We start from the raw sequence: 18,971 nt of genomic DNA on the forward strand, positions 1-18,971 counted from the left end.
GAGCCTTTGTGCTCTTTTTTGTCAGCAGTGATTTAGGCATTGGAACTCTCTCATGCCATTTTTGCCCAGTGTCTTTTTTATGGTTGAGTCATGAACTCTGACCTTAACTGAGGCCAGTGAGGCCTGCAGTTCTTTGGATGTTGTTTTGGGTTCTTTTGGGACCTCCTGGATGAGTTGTCGTTGCACTCGGAGTAATTTTGGTTGGCCGGCCACTCCTGGGAAGGTTCACCACTGTTCCCAGTTTTCTCCATTTGTGGATAATGGCTCTGACTGTGGTTTGCTGGAGTCCCAAAGCCTTAGAAATGTCTTTGTAACCTCTTCCAGACTGATAGATTTCAAAACTTTGTTTCTCATTTGTTCTTAAATTTCTTTGGATGGGGGCATGATGCGTTTGTTTTTGAGATCTTGTAGCCTACTTCACTTTGTCTAACAGCTTCTGTTTAAGTGATTTCTTGATTCAACAAATCTGGTAGTGATCAGGCTTGGGTGTGACCAGTGAAATTGGACTCAACTTTCCAAGAACTGTGGTTAATCACAGTTAACTCATGATTTAACAAGGGGGGCAGTTACTTTTTTACATAGGGCCAGATAGGTTTGGATTTTTTTCCCTTAATAAATAAAACCATCATTTAGAAACTGCATTTTTTAATTTACTTAGGTTGTCTTTGTGAGATATTAAAATTGGTTTGATGATCCAAAACATTTAAGTTTGATGAATATGCAAAAAAAAATCAGGAATCAGAAAGGGGGCAAATACTTTTCACAACACTGTAGCTTTTCCATTATATATTATTATATATTCTTAAATTCTTTGTTTTTTTTTTTTAAATTTCTATTTCAATGTCTTTCTTTGCTAAATGTCTTATTTATGCTCTTAAAATGCTCTAAATGTTCTTATGTTTTTAACTCTGAAAGGACTTCAATTGCTTTATAAATGATTAGTGCTACAAAAATAAATATGCCTTATCATATGGGTATATCATGAGTCATCTTTAATTATTTTATTTGAACATATTTTGCATTATAATGTTAAACTTCCTTTCATTTTTATTTGTTTTTATAAATTTTTGTATTCTAATGACCTGTGTTTGCATTTTGTCATTCATTCATGTAATATCTTTCTTTTCAGACAGTAAACTTCATTATGTTATGTGTTTAATAACTTATTTTGCTTGATGTCATACAGTTTATTCATTAAAATTCCCTCGAATGATGCCTGCAATTGTTTGAAGAAATAGTTTTCTGAATTTCTCTGTGTGTTTGGGATTTATCTATAATCTTGCCTCTGACTTTTAAACTCATAGCAAAATGTTATAATTTCACAGCACTGACCGTTTTCTCTCTCCATCCATCTGATCCCTCACAGCCTGAGCTGTTCCATGATGTAGATTCTTCACAAGACTTTCACAAGATTTGTCCAAGGTCACCCAAATCTCTCCCTCCTTTCCGGCTGTCTCTTGGAGTTTCTGTGAACCAGAAAAACACCTCTAACACATTCCTTCCAGAGGTGCATTTACTTTCCTTCATCCGTAGTGTAGTATGTGCCAAATACAGAGAGTTTAAAGACCATCAACGCCCACACCTTTACCAAACCTGTCAAAACTAGATGGACAGGCTTTCAACTTCAAACTGTTACAGCTGGCTGTTTCGGAAGAGTTGAAAAAAAATCCTTTTGGCTTTTCTAAACTGCAGCTTACAGCTTTTTAGCCTTTTAAAGCCTTTTAGACTTTCATTAACTTCCTGAAGGCTTGAAGTGGCAAAATGGTCCTAAATTATTGTGATGGTTATAACAATAAAAAGTGGCCTTTATGTGGTCTCACCTGGAGGAGGTCATTGTCTACTTCTGCCTGCTTCAGTGAGAACAGAGGAGCTCGCTGATGCTGCAGAGCACAGCGCACCCTAGTGGTGTGCATAGAAACCTCCCTCAGATCTCGCTTGAAACATCCCCACTCCTCCACGGTCTGTTGAAGAGTTGGTGTCAGAGCTTTGAGCTGCAAATCACACAGAGATGGACAGGTTGATGTCTGGTAATGAAGCATTTCTCACTCTTTTCTCAGCTCTTTTTTTGAACAAAAATAGAAATTTTAGCTCAGATTAATAAAGAAGTGTTGAAAACAATGACATTACCTGCTGACTGAGATCCTCACAAGCCTTGAAAGCTTGCTCTGTCTGGCTGGAGAAAGACACATCACAGGGATAATCCTCTTCCTTTTCAAGACATACTTGTTTAAGTTTCAACTTCTGCAAAGCTTCTGCCACCTCCTTCATTCTGTTTACAACAGCCTGGAAGGAAAGCAGAGCAGTCTCAGATGAGAGGAAAGCAGTCAAAGAGACAGTTCAAACAAGCACCTGTTTACATCCTGTTACTGTACCTCTGACTCCTGCAGAGCCTTCTGTGCCAGAGTTTGACTGATGGGCTTTTTCCAGAAATTGAGCTGCTTTTCTTGCCGTCTTATCCAGCAATGAAGGCGCTTTAACTGCTTTTCTCTGTCTGCACATGTCTGACGCATCTGTTCAGCCTCTCTAATCTAAATGGAAAAAGATAAAATGTTGTAAAAACGTGTAGAAATAGAAATATTCCTACATGACGATTGAAGCACAAGAAGGCTTTTTTATTGTCCAAACCCACTCACAGCTATTATTTTCCTCCCACTACACAAGTGAACAGGTAACTAAGCCGAGGTAGCGAAATAGCAAATAACAAACAGCCAAAGTAGATACAGTATTATAGCACTTACAGTTCCCAATGTCTATGTGATAAGAAAACACATTTCCAACAGATTTTTTTAACATTTCTTTTATGCTTCAAGACTTGTGCCAAAAAAGACACCTTCAGTACTTCTACCTAGTTCAAAACAAATGTTGGACCTAGGACCCTAGGAGAAGGTAGCTTTTTTATCATTTGAGTGCATATTCTACAGATTTTGCAATATACAGTAGCTACATAAAGCCTGACAACCCACCTGGCTCTCCAGCTCTCTCTGAGCATGCAGCCATTTCAGTCTCAAGGCACCAAGGTTCTCTGCAAACTCTGTACGTTCAGAGCAGTGGGCCTGGACGTCCGCTCCAACCACCTGAGGCCCGGATTGGCACAGGAAGTCAAGGAGGAGCTGCCCATTTGTCATACCTGTCTTCAACTCCTGGAAGAAAAGAACAGTAAGAGAAAAAAAGGAGCTGGCTACTGTATACTATCAGGCACTGAGGTCCATCACAAACCTGAAAGCCCTAACTCATCATAATACTCTGTATGACTGGCCTTTATTGACCACTTCTAAGCAAAATCACTGGCAAATCCTTATTTAAAGCTATACTAAATCTGCTTCTGTCATACTTGTGTGATTTTATTCATGTGACAAGCACTGGAAGATACAGTCTTCACTCTGTGACTCAGTTACAAGACTTACTTTGCTATCTGTGCCTAAAGTCTGACATAAAACTGCTAAAAGGGTTTTCAGACACACTGCTATTCCAGCCTGGAATCTACTGCAGGAACATTTGTGCCTCTGGTGACTGGTCTTTCTAAATCTGTTTTAAAGTAGATTAAGAGAGTTGGAGGAAGATGCATCAGGTTGTGGATGTTTTGACTGATGATTTTCTACGCTGTGATCCAGGTTTTGGTTGATCTGAGTTTGTAACTGCTCCATCTGTAACTTTGTTAATTGTGCTGCTTCCTGTCAATGTAAGAGTGAAATATAAAAGCAACGCACATCATCCACTGTTGACATCATAAAGGTACCTCCCTCGTGCTGCTGTAACTAACTAAATGTACACATAAAACAAGTGTGTTGTATGCATACACTACTCTAACTTTTGCTCTTAAGCACAAATGAAAAAATGCAATAAACATTTGCATCTTTGCCCTTTAAGGTAGAAAAGTCTGCATAAATACTAGTCACAGCAATAATATAATAATGTTTTAGATAGGGAAGACTCAGTCAGTAAGCCAACTAGCGTCTTCACACCCCTTTGCAACCTCACATGTAATGAAACATATTCTACCAATTACCTAGCAAAACTTGTGCCCTATTCTATATTTTCTGCAGAATATATCAGCTGATCTTCACCATAGCGAAGGCTGCTTAAACATTAAGGTATCTTCATCAAATAAGTGCAAACTCAGGAAAAGACTGAGAAAATGTGCCCAACTTCTATAAAAGTGCCACGTTTTAAATTAAAATGTGACTGAAATGCCTGTGTAGAAAGACTCTTGAAAACACCATGTTAACTGTGGAGGTTTGAATACCTTGTAGTGCTGCAGGATTTCACTGATCTGAGCAGCATTTTCAGCCTTGTGGACAGCTTCTGTCTCCTGGTTCAGTCGAGCCTCCTGCTTCGCAAGCCAGTCCTCCAGATCACACAGCAGGTTTAAAGGAGGCCACACTGCCAGCAGATGCTAAAAGACACAAAACAAGCAGTTAAAAACAATTATAGAAAGCATTAAACTAAGGTAATATTGGCTATGCTATAGTAATAAGTATTTGAGACAAAATTAGTTATTAATCAATTAATGAAGTGATTATTTAACTAATCAAAACAATAGAAAATAAACGCAGGGACAGATAAGGACTAAGTGCATATGCCATGATGTTTAGAGAGAGAAAAAAACTTAAATTGTTGTCACCAACATCATCATTTTTAGAGAGAGCAAAAGGATGAAATGATGAAAGCAAAGTAGACGGAAGATGCATACAGGATAAATAACATAAAAAATGAAATATTTATTCATTTTACCAAACTGCTCCCTTTTAATTTCATTTATTCAGCTAGGTAACCACCTCATATCAATTCTATGTTTATCTGACTTTAGTTCCTGTCTAAGATCATAAATCATTCTTTGGTTCTCTGGTGATAACTGGTGTGGAATAATTAAAAAGAGTCCTTCACCTTTCATACTTTCTGTCTTAAATCACCTCAAAGCTGATATCAATGATGTGAACACTCCCCTTACAAGAAAGAGGCGATTACTCCAGGCCAAATTGTTTTTGAAATAATCTACTTCTCAAGGAATCTGGACCCATAAATGTCTTGACTTTGAATATTGTAATAAATAAAGTCATTTTGGATGAAATAATTAGAACTTTTTAGAGACAGTCATTTTCAAAGACTAAGACTTGCAGACAAAAATGTATATTATCTAGAATACTGGATGCCTCAGAATAATTTAATTATGAAGCAGATTAACCATTTAAAGTCACAGTGTATATGTAAAATCTGTCTGAAGATTGTATGAGTACTCTACCTGCTGCAGTCTGTCATGTATCTTAGACTGATCAGTGGTCAGCTGGCTCCAGTTTACATCCAGCTGGCTGAGCTGGGCTCTCAGCCTGGGACAGTCTGCTTCCCTCATTTGAAGCAGCTGAGAGGCGTCTTGTGACACAGATGCCCTCTTCACTGACATTGATTCTACCTCCATGAAGAAGTCCTGCAGAAAGAAGGTAGAACTAGTCAGAAAGCTTCTTTAAGGTGTGATTTATGCCAGGGCTGCCCATAGATTTAGCTGGACCAACCCTAAAAATGGGCCCTTCCTAGTGGTGAATCATTGATGGGATTAATACGTGTGTGTTTGTTCATTCATTTTGGAGCGGAAAATTGTGCCAAGCTGTTACTGGTTTCTGATGTTTAAATCATATGTGCAATATTTAACCAACTTTTCCCACTTTTTCTAACCATATTTGACACTTTTCATCAATTTTTGCCCATTTTTTTCTCTCTTTTTACCCCTTTTTGTCACATTTGAATCTATTTTCATCACTTTATGCCACCCATTTTTGCCACTTTGACCATATTTTTGCCACTTTTTTACCCATTTCTAAATCTAATTTCATCTCATTTTCTGCCCATTTCTGCTACTTTTGACCAATTTTTGCCAATATCTGCCTTTGTTGTCTATTTTTGTCTATTTTGTTGTCTTTTAAGCCCATTTTTGCCCATTTTAAACACATTCCACTGTTTAATGCATTACCACTTTAAACCAATTTTTGGCACTTTTAACCCCTTTCACCTTTTTGTGATGGTTTTTGACACTTTTTTAAAGATTTATTTTTTGGCTTTTATGCCTTTATTGGCTGGACTTGAACCTGAAACGACCGCGTACCTGGGGTGCGCCCCAAACCATCAGGCTACCTGCACCCTGGTTTGCCACTTAAAACCCATTTTTGTCACTTTAAAGTCATATCTGCTGCTATTTAAATCCCATTTCACCACCTTTTCTGCCCATTTTTGCCTTTTATTAATCCATTTTAATTCTGTTTAAAGCACATGGCATGCAACTAAAATGTGGTTATCACAGCGTATCTTTACAATGGACTAAGATTTTTTCTGACCTCCATAGGCCCCAAATTTGGCTGGACTCCAGAAAGCTCTCCCCTTATGGGCAGCCTTGGTTAATGCATCTTAAAGTGGTGTCTTACTTTAGTGTCACAAGCTGTGTGTTCATAGCAGCCGCCATAAAGCCCATAACAAAATAGATTAAATATCTTTTGCTATCCATCTTTGTCAGCTTGAATGTGAGTGCTGACAGTGTGTTGTTGTTTTAGAGCATAAACATTTTATTTGTTTTGGTTAAAATTAAGTTAACTTTAATAAATTTCTGACCAGAATATACAAATTTCGCCTTAAAATTGACTTTTTACATGGAAATTTTTTTTTTCCCCAATTTGTCAGATTTTTCTGGAGACTGAGGGTGCTTTTATAAACACAAGAACCAAAAACAAATAGAAAGCAGGTCTTTTTGCCAACAAAAAGGCCATACTGTATTGGACAGAAAGGTCTTACCAGCAGCTCAATCAGACCGTTGTTAACACATTCTTTGTTCAGCTCAGAAATATCAGCCATGTTTGACCAATTCTTCAGGCGTTTATTGGCACTGACCAGCCAATCACTGATGGAGGTGAAGTCTTTCTGGAATCTTTGGTTAGAATGAGAAAAACAGAACAACCAGTGAGGCAGAGCATGAAATAGAATTTCAAATGCTAAAGCATGGCTCCTATTCTGCTGAATATAACCAGAGATTGGTGTCATGTGGTTTAAGTGCTGTTATGTCATGGATGTGCTCTGCAGAACAACCAGTGATTGGCTCATGAGGGAACAACTTCCTTAATCTTTCCAAGATTAAAGTTTTGGAATTTGTGCCCATTCTGTAGAGCATTTGTGAGGTTAGGCACTGATGTTCAATGAGAAAGCCACAATTTCCATTCCAGTTTTATAAGGAGGACAGTAACCAGTTCTTTTTAGGAACTTTTAAAAAGTCGACTGTTATTGTAAGAGACTTTTTCACCTGGCCTGCCTGTCCTGGATGTCTCTGCAGCGCTGAATCTCCTGCTCTGTCCATCTGTAGGCACTCTGCCATCGCTGCTCCACGGCGCCTCCTGTGTGACTAACTGTGGCAGCAAGCGCTGGCTCCGTCTGCAGTGACTTCCTCTGATCCAGGAGCAGTCCTAAAGCGGCTCGACTCTCATCCAGCTGGACCAGAGTTTGCTGAGAGAGAAGATAAGACCATGCTTAATCAGAGTTTGAATCAAACTATGTTACAAGCTCTTTGAAAAGCAGAATCCACCTGATATTAGAAGAGGCAGCATAGAAATGTGTCTGTACATAAAGTAGAGAAAATTGTGAGTTAATACACTTTAGACTGAGTTAGACTGAATATGCCTAAGAAAATCACTTATTTGGTTCCACAATTACATTTATTCCTTTAAAATGGTCAATCTGGTAGGATTTAATAGAAGTTTTTATTTATAAAGAGTATAGTATGCACCTGCAGTGATTCTGTGTATAAATTCTAGAATTTCCTCTCTGGGGAGAAATAATGTCTCATCTCATCTCATCTCATCTCATCTCATCTCATCCATGGCTTGGCTCAAAAAAATTAAAACCCCATTGGTCAGTAGAGAAGACTTGTAAAACTAGCCCACTAGAGACTTGTTATACTTTAAGTCCTGCTGTTAAGAAATAAAAGCAATCTGGTTGCCTAAGTCATAGGTATGAGATAGTCATCATTATGAGACAATTTTAAAACTTGATTTTGTGTCAGTAGCAGCAGCAGGACTCAGTAGCACGCCCAGTGAGATTGTACCACACAAAATAAGAATGAGCTGTTGTCCCGGTGTGTGAACAACTGCACACAATCAAACTAGTTTACTCAAATTGACATTTTAATGTTTTTTAATGTGACTAAATAATATTACAATAAATATACCTAATCCAAATGAATGCATCTCCATTAAAAGGTTGTGAACTAAAGTGGGCTGGTCTGAGCTGTGAAACTCGAGGGCTGAAAATAAATCCAACTATGTTACTGTCATCAGCATCAGTCAAACACAACCCTGAATCTTCCCTCATGTCTGTGCTGAGGTGTTGATGTGTTTCTAACTTCTTTAAAGTGTAACTGCTATGAAACAATCAGGAAATAGTATCTTCTCCCTCTGTATCACTGAACTGTTAGCAACTGGACACCGGCACTTGCTCTCTTTTGATTGCTAAATGCTTCATGCTATCTCTCTCTGTATACGGCATCTTCTTCTTGTCTTTTTCTTCAAAATGATGGTACCTCGATATTCAGGATATTGTTTTTTTTAAGCAATCGGTATCAAATAAATATTATAGTATTGGAAAATGTACACTTTTACAAAGAATGGTCCCTTTTGCAAGGAGGTATGAAGCATAGTTATTGCAAGATTTCCACCACTTTCAGAACTAATTTGACATTGTTATGAATTATATAAACAGTGTAATAGAGAACAGCATTATTGTGTCTTTTGCATGTGCTAGTAATGCTATATAGACAAACACTTCATAACAATTATACATTTTTAGATATAGTACATAACAGATTTCAATTTTTCTGACCCTTTTCATTGAAAGATAGAAAATATCCTGATCTGCTCATTGGAGATTAGACAGAAACTTAAATTTTTCAAGGCGGACTAGCATGATTTATAAGTCTAAATTAGTTTTGAAATCATAAATCTAAGCAAGCAAAGCACTACAAATCAAAACACTGCAAATTTCCTGTGTAGATGATTAGAGGAGATCAATCAAAATGAGAAAAGCAATAATCTCAACTCAGAAAGAGCTAGATAAACAGAAGAAGCCTGTTAGAGAAGATAAACATGGAATAGTTTATGTGAGATGTGGGAGACTTTACCTGGCAGAGATCTAAACGGTCCTGTACTAACTCCTCATCGTCTCCCTCTGGCTCTTCACTGCTAATGAAGGCTTCAATATCATCCAGCAGCCTGCCAAGTTGACCACAATTATCCTCCCACCGGATCCACTCCTAAAGCACGTACGAAAACAACACCACTTTTGAGTAAATTATGTTTGATATGTGAGCACAAACACCAAATATAAGAAATTATTCCACACCCTCTTGTGTTTTTGTATGAACTCTTATGGCCTTTAGCAAATGTGCACTACAAACCTGGATCCTCCTTTGAGAAGCCACTTCTTGTTCCAGAGCCTGCTGCTGCAAAGCTTTGGCTCTGACTTCCAGCTGGACCCGCTCATCCTCCTGATACTCGAGCGCTCTTGGCTCACACAGGAACAGATGCTGAACAAAAGCCAACTGAGATCTGAGGACCTGCAGGAGCTTCTGGGTAAAAAGAGACAAGACTCATGACAGAAAGAAGGGAAATTGATGCAAAGTAAACCTGGTCAATAGAGCAGGACTATAAATGTTACTTAGGCCAGATTATCTAGGTTTAAATATACACGGAAACCCAAACTTTGTCGTTTGAGGCAGACACATTGCTTTAAAATCCACCATGAGGCTCCTCTACACTCCTGGGAAAGCGCCTTACATAAATCAGGTCTTTCCTGCCTGTTGAGCAACTTGTTGAAAGCACAAAGAGATACCTTATGTCTGCAGAGATCGGCTTGAAGTTGGCAGCGGTTATGGACCTGGTTCATCTGCCTCTCTGTGATGCAGTCTTCACCCAGCTCCAGGAGGCGAGTCGTCCCCTGAAGCAAGGACTGAGAGGCCTGCTGTAGTTTCACTTTTTCCCCTGGACCCTCCCTCAGATGTCTGCCCAACACGCACTGCTGAGAGAGGCAGGGAAAGCACAGATGTTAAAGGAAATGATAATAACTTTTTAGACATGGATCTTGCATCAATTCTACTTTATTAGGACTTCTACAGTTAGTTAGAGGTATTTTTTTGTACTTGTGTTACTTGGATTTTCTTAATTTACACTGATTTGTTGCCTTTTAACCAGTAAAAAAATCACTGTGTCATCAAAACCAAGTAGTTTTATCCCTTTACTAGAACTTACCTCCTTGTGAAAAGTTCAGTTTGTTCTTATAGGAAATTAAAAATCCTTTACATATATTTACCAGGCATTTTACACTAAAAACAACAAGCTGTAGAGTACTTACCTCCAAACTTGGAGCATCTTTTATGCTAGGGAAAACTTCACTTCTTCCCAGTCCAAACTCGTCCAGGATACACGTTTTGTTGAAGGGAAGCTCCTATGAGGCAGAAAGTACCGATGAGTTTAACCAGGGCAGTGAAAAAATTATTCTGACCCTGGACTTTGGTTAAAGTAATAACATTCAAACAAGACAGATCTACTTATAATATTGTTGGAGCTAATCACTTTATCTTTAAATTTTGAAAACTTCCATTAGTTATTTCCCTTCCTTTTTTTTTTTTTAAAGATAAAGGATTATTTGGTAGTGTTATAATTTAAATATATTTTACTATTTATTTATGCTTCTATTTTAATGGAATAGATGAGTTTTGGCCACCCACTAAGATGTTCATAGATAATCAAGGATGCTAGAAACTCGAAGGCACCAGCTTATAGCTAAGATTTTATTTTTTTGTTAAATAAACAGAAGAGAGGATATAATTTTATTTCTTGGACAATAGCCTCCTCCCTCTTCTTTTCAATGACATTATTTTTATCCAAAGGCCCTCTTGTGAATTATATTTCATGCATGAGGTCTTTTTTACTTAACTTGATTATTTTATTCAACCACTGACTAGGTTTTTGTTGTTAACCATTTATCCTATCATTCTTCCTCTTTCAGCCTCTTATACATCTAATTTTCATTTGGTATGGTTTTATTTTGCAAATTTCAATTCTTTTTTCTTCTTCTTCTTCTTATTGTTATAATAATAATAATAATAATAATAATAATAATAATAATAATAATCTGGTCTTCCTCAATGATACTTGAGGAAGACCAGAGCAACAACTAATGTGTTCTGTGGTGTTTAAGGGCTACTAATATACAGTGTGTAGAAAAATACAACTCTAAAATAACATGTTTTCTGCTTTAGTTTTAATCAATTACTTTAATTGCATTTATGTATTACTTTACCTGTATGTTACCTGATGTATTCCATCTATTTTATCTGTTTACCTTTTGCTTTCATTATTTTTTTCTTGCTTTTAGTTCAAATTTTCTAGACTTCTCTCTGTTTAACTTGACTTTTGATGCTTAGTCTATTATCCTCCTGAGTTTCTGCCCTTGGTTTTTCTGACAAAGCTTGTTTTAATCATCTGTTTTAAAAGAGCAGTATTTAGGTAGAGTTGTCACTGATATAGGCCAAAATCAGAATTGTTAAACTACCTACAGCTACTTAAATTTCATATGTGTGTAGAAGTAAAAACAAAATGATAGAAGAAAACACAAAGACTTGAATACTGTGCAGCATAATTGCTCCTGTTTTAGATTATTATCATTATTGCACTGAAATAAAAGCAAAACTTGAAAAACACATTTGAATGAGAGGAGTTATAATGGCTCCCCCCTCTGTAAGGTGCTGCAGTTTTGTTTTTATATTTTCTAAGCAGTGTATTTTTTGTATTTTGAATCTAAATTTGTAAATGAACTATTCAATGCATCTCTGAAACAAATTAAGTAGAGTTTTACATTATTTCTCATAGAAATGCTCCTATTTAGCAGTATATATTCTAAAAACTTGAACTACAGAGTAAAAACATTTTAAAGTACAGTGTGTAAGAAAGGTTCAAACACTAATTCAAACAGTGTCTACTTTCACTTCATCCAAAAGAAATGGTATCCAAAAAAACAGCTGTTCGACTTAAGTATTGTACTTTAGAAAATGTTTTAAAAACAACAGACCAAGAAATTGATCACTGATGTCTAGAGAATGTTTTTAAGCAACACAATAAAAGTGAATGACTTCCACACCTGCTGCTGGTTCGTGATGTCCAGATGTTCAATGAGCTTACTGCGTGATAAGGTGAAGACCAGCTGGACTGTGTGTAAACAATCCTGCAGGGAGGTCAAACAGCTCAGAGCCTCTGGTTCCTCATTCGAAAGCAACGGTTTGGTGTTTGACTCCACTTTACTCAGGAGCTCAGAAACAGTCCCCAACTCTGCTGATAAGCACTTCAAAGATTGGAGAAAGAAACAGTAAAAATCAAAATGTTGAATATCCAAAGCAACAGTAAAAGGACATTAAACGTTTTTAAGTTTATAGTGTCTATGTGTTCTTAGAAACACTAACTCAGTCACCTCATTCTGTATCAGCTTCAAACGAAGATCATCTTCATCAGAACCACCAGGAGTCACCAAAAAGTCTGTCAAAGTGTCCAGGCAGAGGAGGACCTTCCTCACAGCATCATACAACTCTTGACTCACAGCTGGATCTGAGCTGTCAGCAGAGCTCAACTGGAAAATGAAAAATATGCCATGAAAAAATATTATTGTTTGGAAATATTAACTAACCATGGGAACTATTGCCAGGATTGGGTAGGGTTACTTTAAACATAACTTGTTACACTACTTTGTTACATACTCTTGAAACCTAATACATTAGAGTACTTTTACTTGTTCCACTTGTCTGTTATAAAAATGGCATGTAGCCGAGAGTCTGCCTTACAGTGTGCAGACTCTGTGGTCAGTCTCAGCAGAGTTTATGCCCCTTAACCCCTTGAAGCCAGATAATTCAAATAATAGCCAGAAAATACTCATTTTTTTGGAACTGAAATGTGTATTTTACCTTCTCCTGAAATCCAAAGACAAAAAATAGAAAAATATGCCATACAAATTTCACATGTATTTTTTATGTCACATTTGATACATTAGGCATTTTTGACAACTGATAACCCACTGGAGGGCATTTTAAAAAGTGATTTATCAGATTTTATTCAAAAGGTTTAAAAGCAATCTACTGATCATGTTGTGTAGATATAGGTCTCATAAAAGTGTATATCAAATATGATACAATTGGCTTTAAAGGGTTAACCTGAAAACATCACTAACAGATGTACAAACCATCACAGCTCTTCAACATGCTCACCGTCTGACCATGAACTGGACAGAGGCATACAGTATCAAATGAAGGCTGTGCATAACACTGAATGCCTCATTGGAAAAGCTGCACAGCTGTTTCAGTGAAAACTACTATTGCTGCTGAACTAATATTTCACCATGATAATGTTCTTGTCTTTTTCATTAAAAAATAAAAAAAAACATAGAGGGGATAATTCAATTTCAAGATTTCTCTCTGACATCTCAGCTAGCAATGTGTGTGTAGTGAGACAGTTAAGGTTACTTTAGCTGGCATTTGTCTTTGGGATCTTTATTCCTATGTCTACGAGAGAAAAGGTAAATAGGGCAGTTTTTTCAGTAACAGATAACTTTTATAAAAGTTATCCGATAAGTGCTGTCAGTTCATTAAAAATAGTAATGTAATTATGTAGACTAATTAATCACAATTAATCACATATGTCGATAATTTGAGAAAGACGGCATTACTGGTAGATTTAATAATAATAGTAAGAAAACAATCAGAAAGGACAAGTTTCTGAATGGCTGATCGTCCACTTACTCATCAATCTAGGATGGTGTTAATCTAAGGAATATGGATTTCATCCATCATAAAACTTAAGAGTACAGAGAATTTTTACACGTCTTCCTATCAAAGTTACAAAGCTGCTTTAGCTGGTTGTGTGACAACACCAAAGAGCGATTAATCTGCAAACATTTTTAATTGACAGCACTACTAATAACAGATTAGACAGATATAGTAACTCATTACAGTTTTCTTCAACTGACAAAAATGAACACATTACGTTAGTCATAACTATAAAAAGTCATCTTAATACTGAGTTTACCTTGTATGCATTACTCCCAAACACTGCTCATTGCTGCTCATAGAGACATTTTTTTTAACTTAAGTGTCTTTAGTTTATTGTCAAACTTAAAAAAACAACCTCTACTGTTTATACAGTACCTTTACATTTTTGCTAACAGTAGGAATAAATGATTCCAACATGAAACATCAAAGAATGTATTTTTTATGTAAAGAAAATCAATTTGAAGTAGATAATATTTTGGTAAGTTGATCAGAAAAGGTTTGTCTTTCACAACATGACATTAAACCTCTTACAACTGTACTCACTATTTGTGTCAGCATGTTGATGGACTCATTAGTCTGATGGAGAGCAGCACAAGCAAACACAGATGCTTTTTGTGGAACCTGAAATAAAGTAGAAATATGTCAGTGAGGGGGTAAGTATGATTGACCCTACATGATCCAGCTAAGGAGTTTGAGAGGTCTTAGCTCTGCGTCTTCCTCCCTTGAGGCTTATCAGCTCACATACTTAATAGCTTCTATTTCAGTAACAAAATAACCATGTTTTTCCTTGTGACACATTAAAATATTTCAATGGCTTCTGCAGCCAGTGTTGTACATTCTTCAAGACTCTTGCAACTGGTCTTTCAAAGAATTATGATTTTTTTTCTAAATTTTAAGTGAAAGGAGCACAAAAGACCAAACTGTCTCTTTCTACTCTCACTTTATCAAAACGTCTGGTGACTTAGGGTTTATCCTACTGCTGCCATGGAAACAGATGTAATCATGATATCTCCACTTCTTAGAAATAATTTAGCATCAGTCTATTTTCATTTCTCTTCACTCATCATTCCCATTATCTCTCCATGCTCAGCTTTAAAATTGATCGAGCTCTGATCTGATTATTTTCTGTGTTTTTCTACCTTTTCATGAGTCTCTTCCTCCTCTGATTTTATCAGGTCCTGATGCTCCTCCTTCACTTTTTTCAGCATGGTCAGTTTTTGAGAGATCTGGGTGTAAAGTCGACTCCACCTCTGCGGCTCTGTGTCGTTTTCTTCTTGTCCAGATGAGCTATGAATCAATTGACACAGAATATATTTGAGGCTGCAATGTGCTTATCAGTTTGCCATCAATCACATGAGATGTAAATTAATCTTTTACCTGATTGGCACCTCAGGTGACTCCTGGGCTTGTCGGGATTCCTCTACAAACCCACTCTGAACGTTGTCCACTTCAGTTTGCTCCTTGAGCTCATTCAGATTATCCTGGACATGCAGGGGAAAAAAGGAAGAAAGGTCAAAATAAAATATTTCACTGCATTTTATTTACTGCTTCCATCATACTTAACTTAAATATAACATACTAGCAACACTGGATAAGAGTTTATTCATATTCAGAGTTTTATTCAGTTGCTAAAAAAAGAAGATTTGGTTGCACACTTTATGCCAAAAAATGTTTTAAATTACAGCAAAGGCCGTCAAATGAGTAAATTCGTTAACTGCAATTAATCTCAGAATTGCTATAGTTTACTAAAATTATTTAATTTAAATTCAAGTCAGTTGAGTTATAAGAATAAAACAATTAAAGAGTAAATAAGACCAAGATAAAATCATAAAACAGTGATAAAAGACTGACTCCCTGCCTTGGGAGCATACTTATTTTGCATCACTGTGGCTGCAGGGAGATGCTGACATGGCTTAACCTAAGTGTGTTATAAAGGACAATACAGCATGCATTTTATGCAATTAAAAAATAATTATGAAGCTTATCGGCGTTGTGACGATGGCATTAATGCTGGCAACCCTACTTACAACTTTTGTCCAAGAAGGCTTCTGTTCATAGTCTTGTGATTTGATAAATTTGTTTGAGGCATTGAGAAAATGTTCAAGCATATCCTCATCTTCTCTTTGCTGTTTTTGAATCAACCTACAGCACTATAACGTGCGTACAACCCTTCTAATCAGCGTAATTTTACACTTTTCAAGTTACACAATGAAACTTTTATCATCTTCTTCTGCTCAAAGTTGGATGTCACTGACTACTACTTCTGTTTCTTACTATTTCTGCTTTTTAGGGACTGGTAAAATTTCTGATAAAAGTTTGAAAACTTGGAGAAAATTCTCCCAAAATTACAGAGTGCATTATTGGTACAAAACATTCCTTTTTGTAGGATTTATATACATATTGAACCTTTAATGTGATGCATATTACTTAGAAAGGGAAAATGGAAAAAAATAAGAAATAAAATGTGTCTAGAAATGCTAAATTTGCTGCAAACACACTAGCTGCAAATCTTTCATGCCCTCATAGATGTACAGCTATTCTCAGTGAAATGTTCTTAACTGTCCTAATGTTTATTTTTTTTTTTTGGGGGGGTGGGTGGTGTTGTTTTTTTAAACTAAAGTTGGAGAAAGGCATCAAAGCCATTCCTTTTTCTTCTGCTGACACGTACCAGATCTTGAGGCATTTCTGTGGACAAAGAATGATCTTTGTCTCTCTCTAATATATTTTCCTCAGATGCCATTTTGGAGTTGGATAAAGCTGTGGTTCTTAGAGGAATCAGTCTCATGTCTTCTACTGCAGCCGCTGCCTGAAGGGGCTTTATTTGAAGGTCTGAGCTGAGGTTTTCATGTTGTGGTGATCCTTGTTGGTCCTGTTTAATCTTGTTGTCAGCCGCAGTAATGAGCGACTCATCTGTCACAGTTTCAGGGCTCGATCTATTACCAGAATCAGCAACTTTAGAATCCGAAGTTACTGATGTGGAGCCAATACTTCCCGATGCAGAGTCTTGTGAACCAAGCACAGGCTTCACAGATAACATTCCAGCATCTTTTGAGCTCATCTCCACTTCAGAAATTATCTGACCTGGCAAACTCTCCAGCTTCTGAAAGACCATAACATGTTAGAAAATATGAGATGATATTTTACATAAAATTACCTTTTTTTTTTTTTTTTTGCAAATTTAGTGAAAAAAGATGTGCATCAATATGTTGTTGTGCATACTTCCTCACTGTAACCTCTGCACTACTGAAGATGATGAGCTCTGGTTATTTTTGAAATAGTGCTGTCTGAAGAGCATGTTAATTTACACTAATTAAATGCAGAAGAAATACCTCATTGAAAGTGGTGAGAACTGAAGGTAGGCAGTGTGATCCCATAAAAATAGTTTTTAAATTATCTCTTTAAATAATGTGGAATTCAATAAATTATGACGGTTAAAAATAATCAACTTAAGCTATACAGCTATATTCTTCCTAACATTGTTCATAAAAGCAATAAGTTCGATTTAATAATCACAAAGTCAATCACAATTTACTTTTTTAATCAGTCTACAGCACTATTTTGAAAATGCAAACTCTATCAAGAAAAGCCTCTAGGAAAAAAACACTGCAAACACGTAAGTTTGGGGGCTCTAAACAAGCGTGCAAAATATCCAAAATTCTTTCTGGTGAAAAGAAAAAAAATATCTTTTTACCTTAACTCCTGACAGAGGCTCAGTTTCAGTAGCATTCTCATTTTGCACATCTGAAGCATCAAGTGTGTCCTCTGGGTCCTAACACGTGAACCACATTAACATTAACATACAAATATAAATGCAAAGCATGCACACACACACACACACTTGCTCGTTGTACAGTGTGTGTGTTTATCAGTGAGACTGAGAGAGGACGGGTTTCTGCAGAGGAACAGATTTTAAGCAGCTGCCTCTGACAGTGAAAGAGAGGATTCATAAAGAAACAGGAGAGCCAGTGTGACACAGCGTGTTTTAATCAGGAAAAAAAAAAAAAAAAATCTGAAATCAACCAAAGAGCAACAATATCACTGTGGAAAATTATTATGTAAATTCAAATAGAAATAAGGAGGAAAAGAGGAGAAGAAAAAGCCCATAAATTTTGAGTTTCATTTCAAAGAAATATAATAAATATGTCAGGATTATGTTAAATCAGAGCAATTAAGAATTACTTGCCAAGCCCTAAGGGCAACCATTGGTAGTTTTGAATCAGACAGATTAAAATATTCAGACTTGTTTAAACCAGGGGATGGCAACTGGGGGTCTGGGGGCCACATGTGGCCTCCCTCCTCACTAATTGTGGCCCCCAAGTCAGTTTCAGATATAAAAAGCTGTGAACTAGGGAAATGTGCCAAAAAACTGCCATGTCAATGTAGAAATAGAAGAATTCTCACTAAAATCTTTGACAACTGGGTTTTTTCATCTCTTTGCAAGAAATTCTACATATTTTTCAGTCAGGAACAGTCTAGTCATACATTTTTTCACATTTATTGCAAAATGGGTTTACGGATTTTCTTGGTGGAGAAGGTTCTCCTCAAAAGATGCTCCCTGGGTTAGTAAAGTAGCATGCTTTGACTTTACAGGGAGCACATGGCTAGAAACCCCCATATGGACAAACACATTTATGACAATGTGTACTGAATACAACAAAATTAGTTCAAGTGCAATTAATCTATAGTAGCATGAATCTGAATATGAAGGAGCAGCAAGCTTTATGCTATAAAGGAGGAGGCTGGGGTGGAGGAGATTAAGCTTTGCCAGCAGCAGCAGTGTGGTGCAGCAGCATTAATGCAAGCAGGAAGAGGTATGTCATATTTAAATACACCTCTGTATTGAGAGAAAGAGCTGTGATTGGTTGTGGGAGCTGAGAGGCGATAACTGGGATCAGCTGGCCGTCAGCTGATTACAGCTGGGCGTTTGATTGCCGTGTCCCGTGCGAACTAACGCTGAGCTTCTGCAAAACTCTTATGGCGCATTACTAAATGCATTTGAACAAAATAGGGAAATATACTTTAATATCTAAAATATTCACTTCAGTGCATTGAGAATGTAGTTTGAATTCGCTTTAGTTATTCATTAGCTTTTCAAGTATTATCATTTGCATTTGAGTATGAGAAAATGCTGATA

At 36.8% G+C, this 18,971-nt stretch overlaps 1 protein-coding gene across 1 annotated transcript in view; it reads right to left on the reverse strand.

Moving 5' to 3' along the window:
* LOC121521096 (nesprin-2) overlaps positions 1-18,971 on the reverse strand; it is a 122,229-nt gene that overhangs the window by 45,171 nt on the left and 58,087 nt on the right. The window contains exons 54-73 of the mRNA XM_041804835.1: positions 17,529-17,606; positions 16,506-16,937; positions 15,215-15,318; positions 14,977-15,124; positions 14,381-14,458; positions 12,490-12,645; positions 12,163-12,363; positions 10,375-10,467; positions 9,856-10,038; positions 9,422-9,592; positions 9,146-9,277; positions 7,277-7,476; positions 6,775-6,907; positions 5,240-5,422; positions 4,244-4,393; positions 2,964-3,140; positions 2,373-2,528; positions 2,128-2,283; positions 1,821-1,991; positions 1,333-1,466 (exon numbers count right to left, since the gene is read on the reverse strand). Of these exons, the coding sequence (XP_041660769.1) occupies positions 1,333-1,466; positions 1,821-1,991; positions 2,128-2,283; positions 2,373-2,528; positions 2,964-3,140; positions 4,244-4,393; positions 5,240-5,422; positions 6,775-6,907; positions 7,277-7,476; positions 9,146-9,277; positions 9,422-9,592; positions 9,856-10,038; positions 10,375-10,467; positions 12,163-12,363; positions 12,490-12,645; positions 14,381-14,458; positions 14,977-15,124; positions 15,215-15,318; positions 16,506-16,937; positions 17,529-17,606 (3,236 nt within the window). The remainder of the gene's footprint in view (positions 1-1,332; positions 1,467-1,820; positions 1,992-2,127; positions 2,284-2,372; positions 2,529-2,963; positions 3,141-4,243; positions 4,394-5,239; positions 5,423-6,774; positions 6,908-7,276; positions 7,477-9,145; positions 9,278-9,421; positions 9,593-9,855; positions 10,039-10,374; positions 10,468-12,162; positions 12,364-12,489; positions 12,646-14,380; positions 14,459-14,976; positions 15,125-15,214; positions 15,319-16,505; positions 16,938-17,528; positions 17,607-18,971) is intronic.

This window comes from Cheilinus undulatus, linkage group 14 (assembly GCF_018320785.1).
Source record: "Cheilinus undulatus linkage group 14, ASM1832078v1, whole genome shotgun sequence".
Classification (NCBI taxonomy): domain Eukaryota; kingdom Metazoa; phylum Chordata; class Actinopteri; order Labriformes; family Labridae; genus Cheilinus; species Cheilinus undulatus.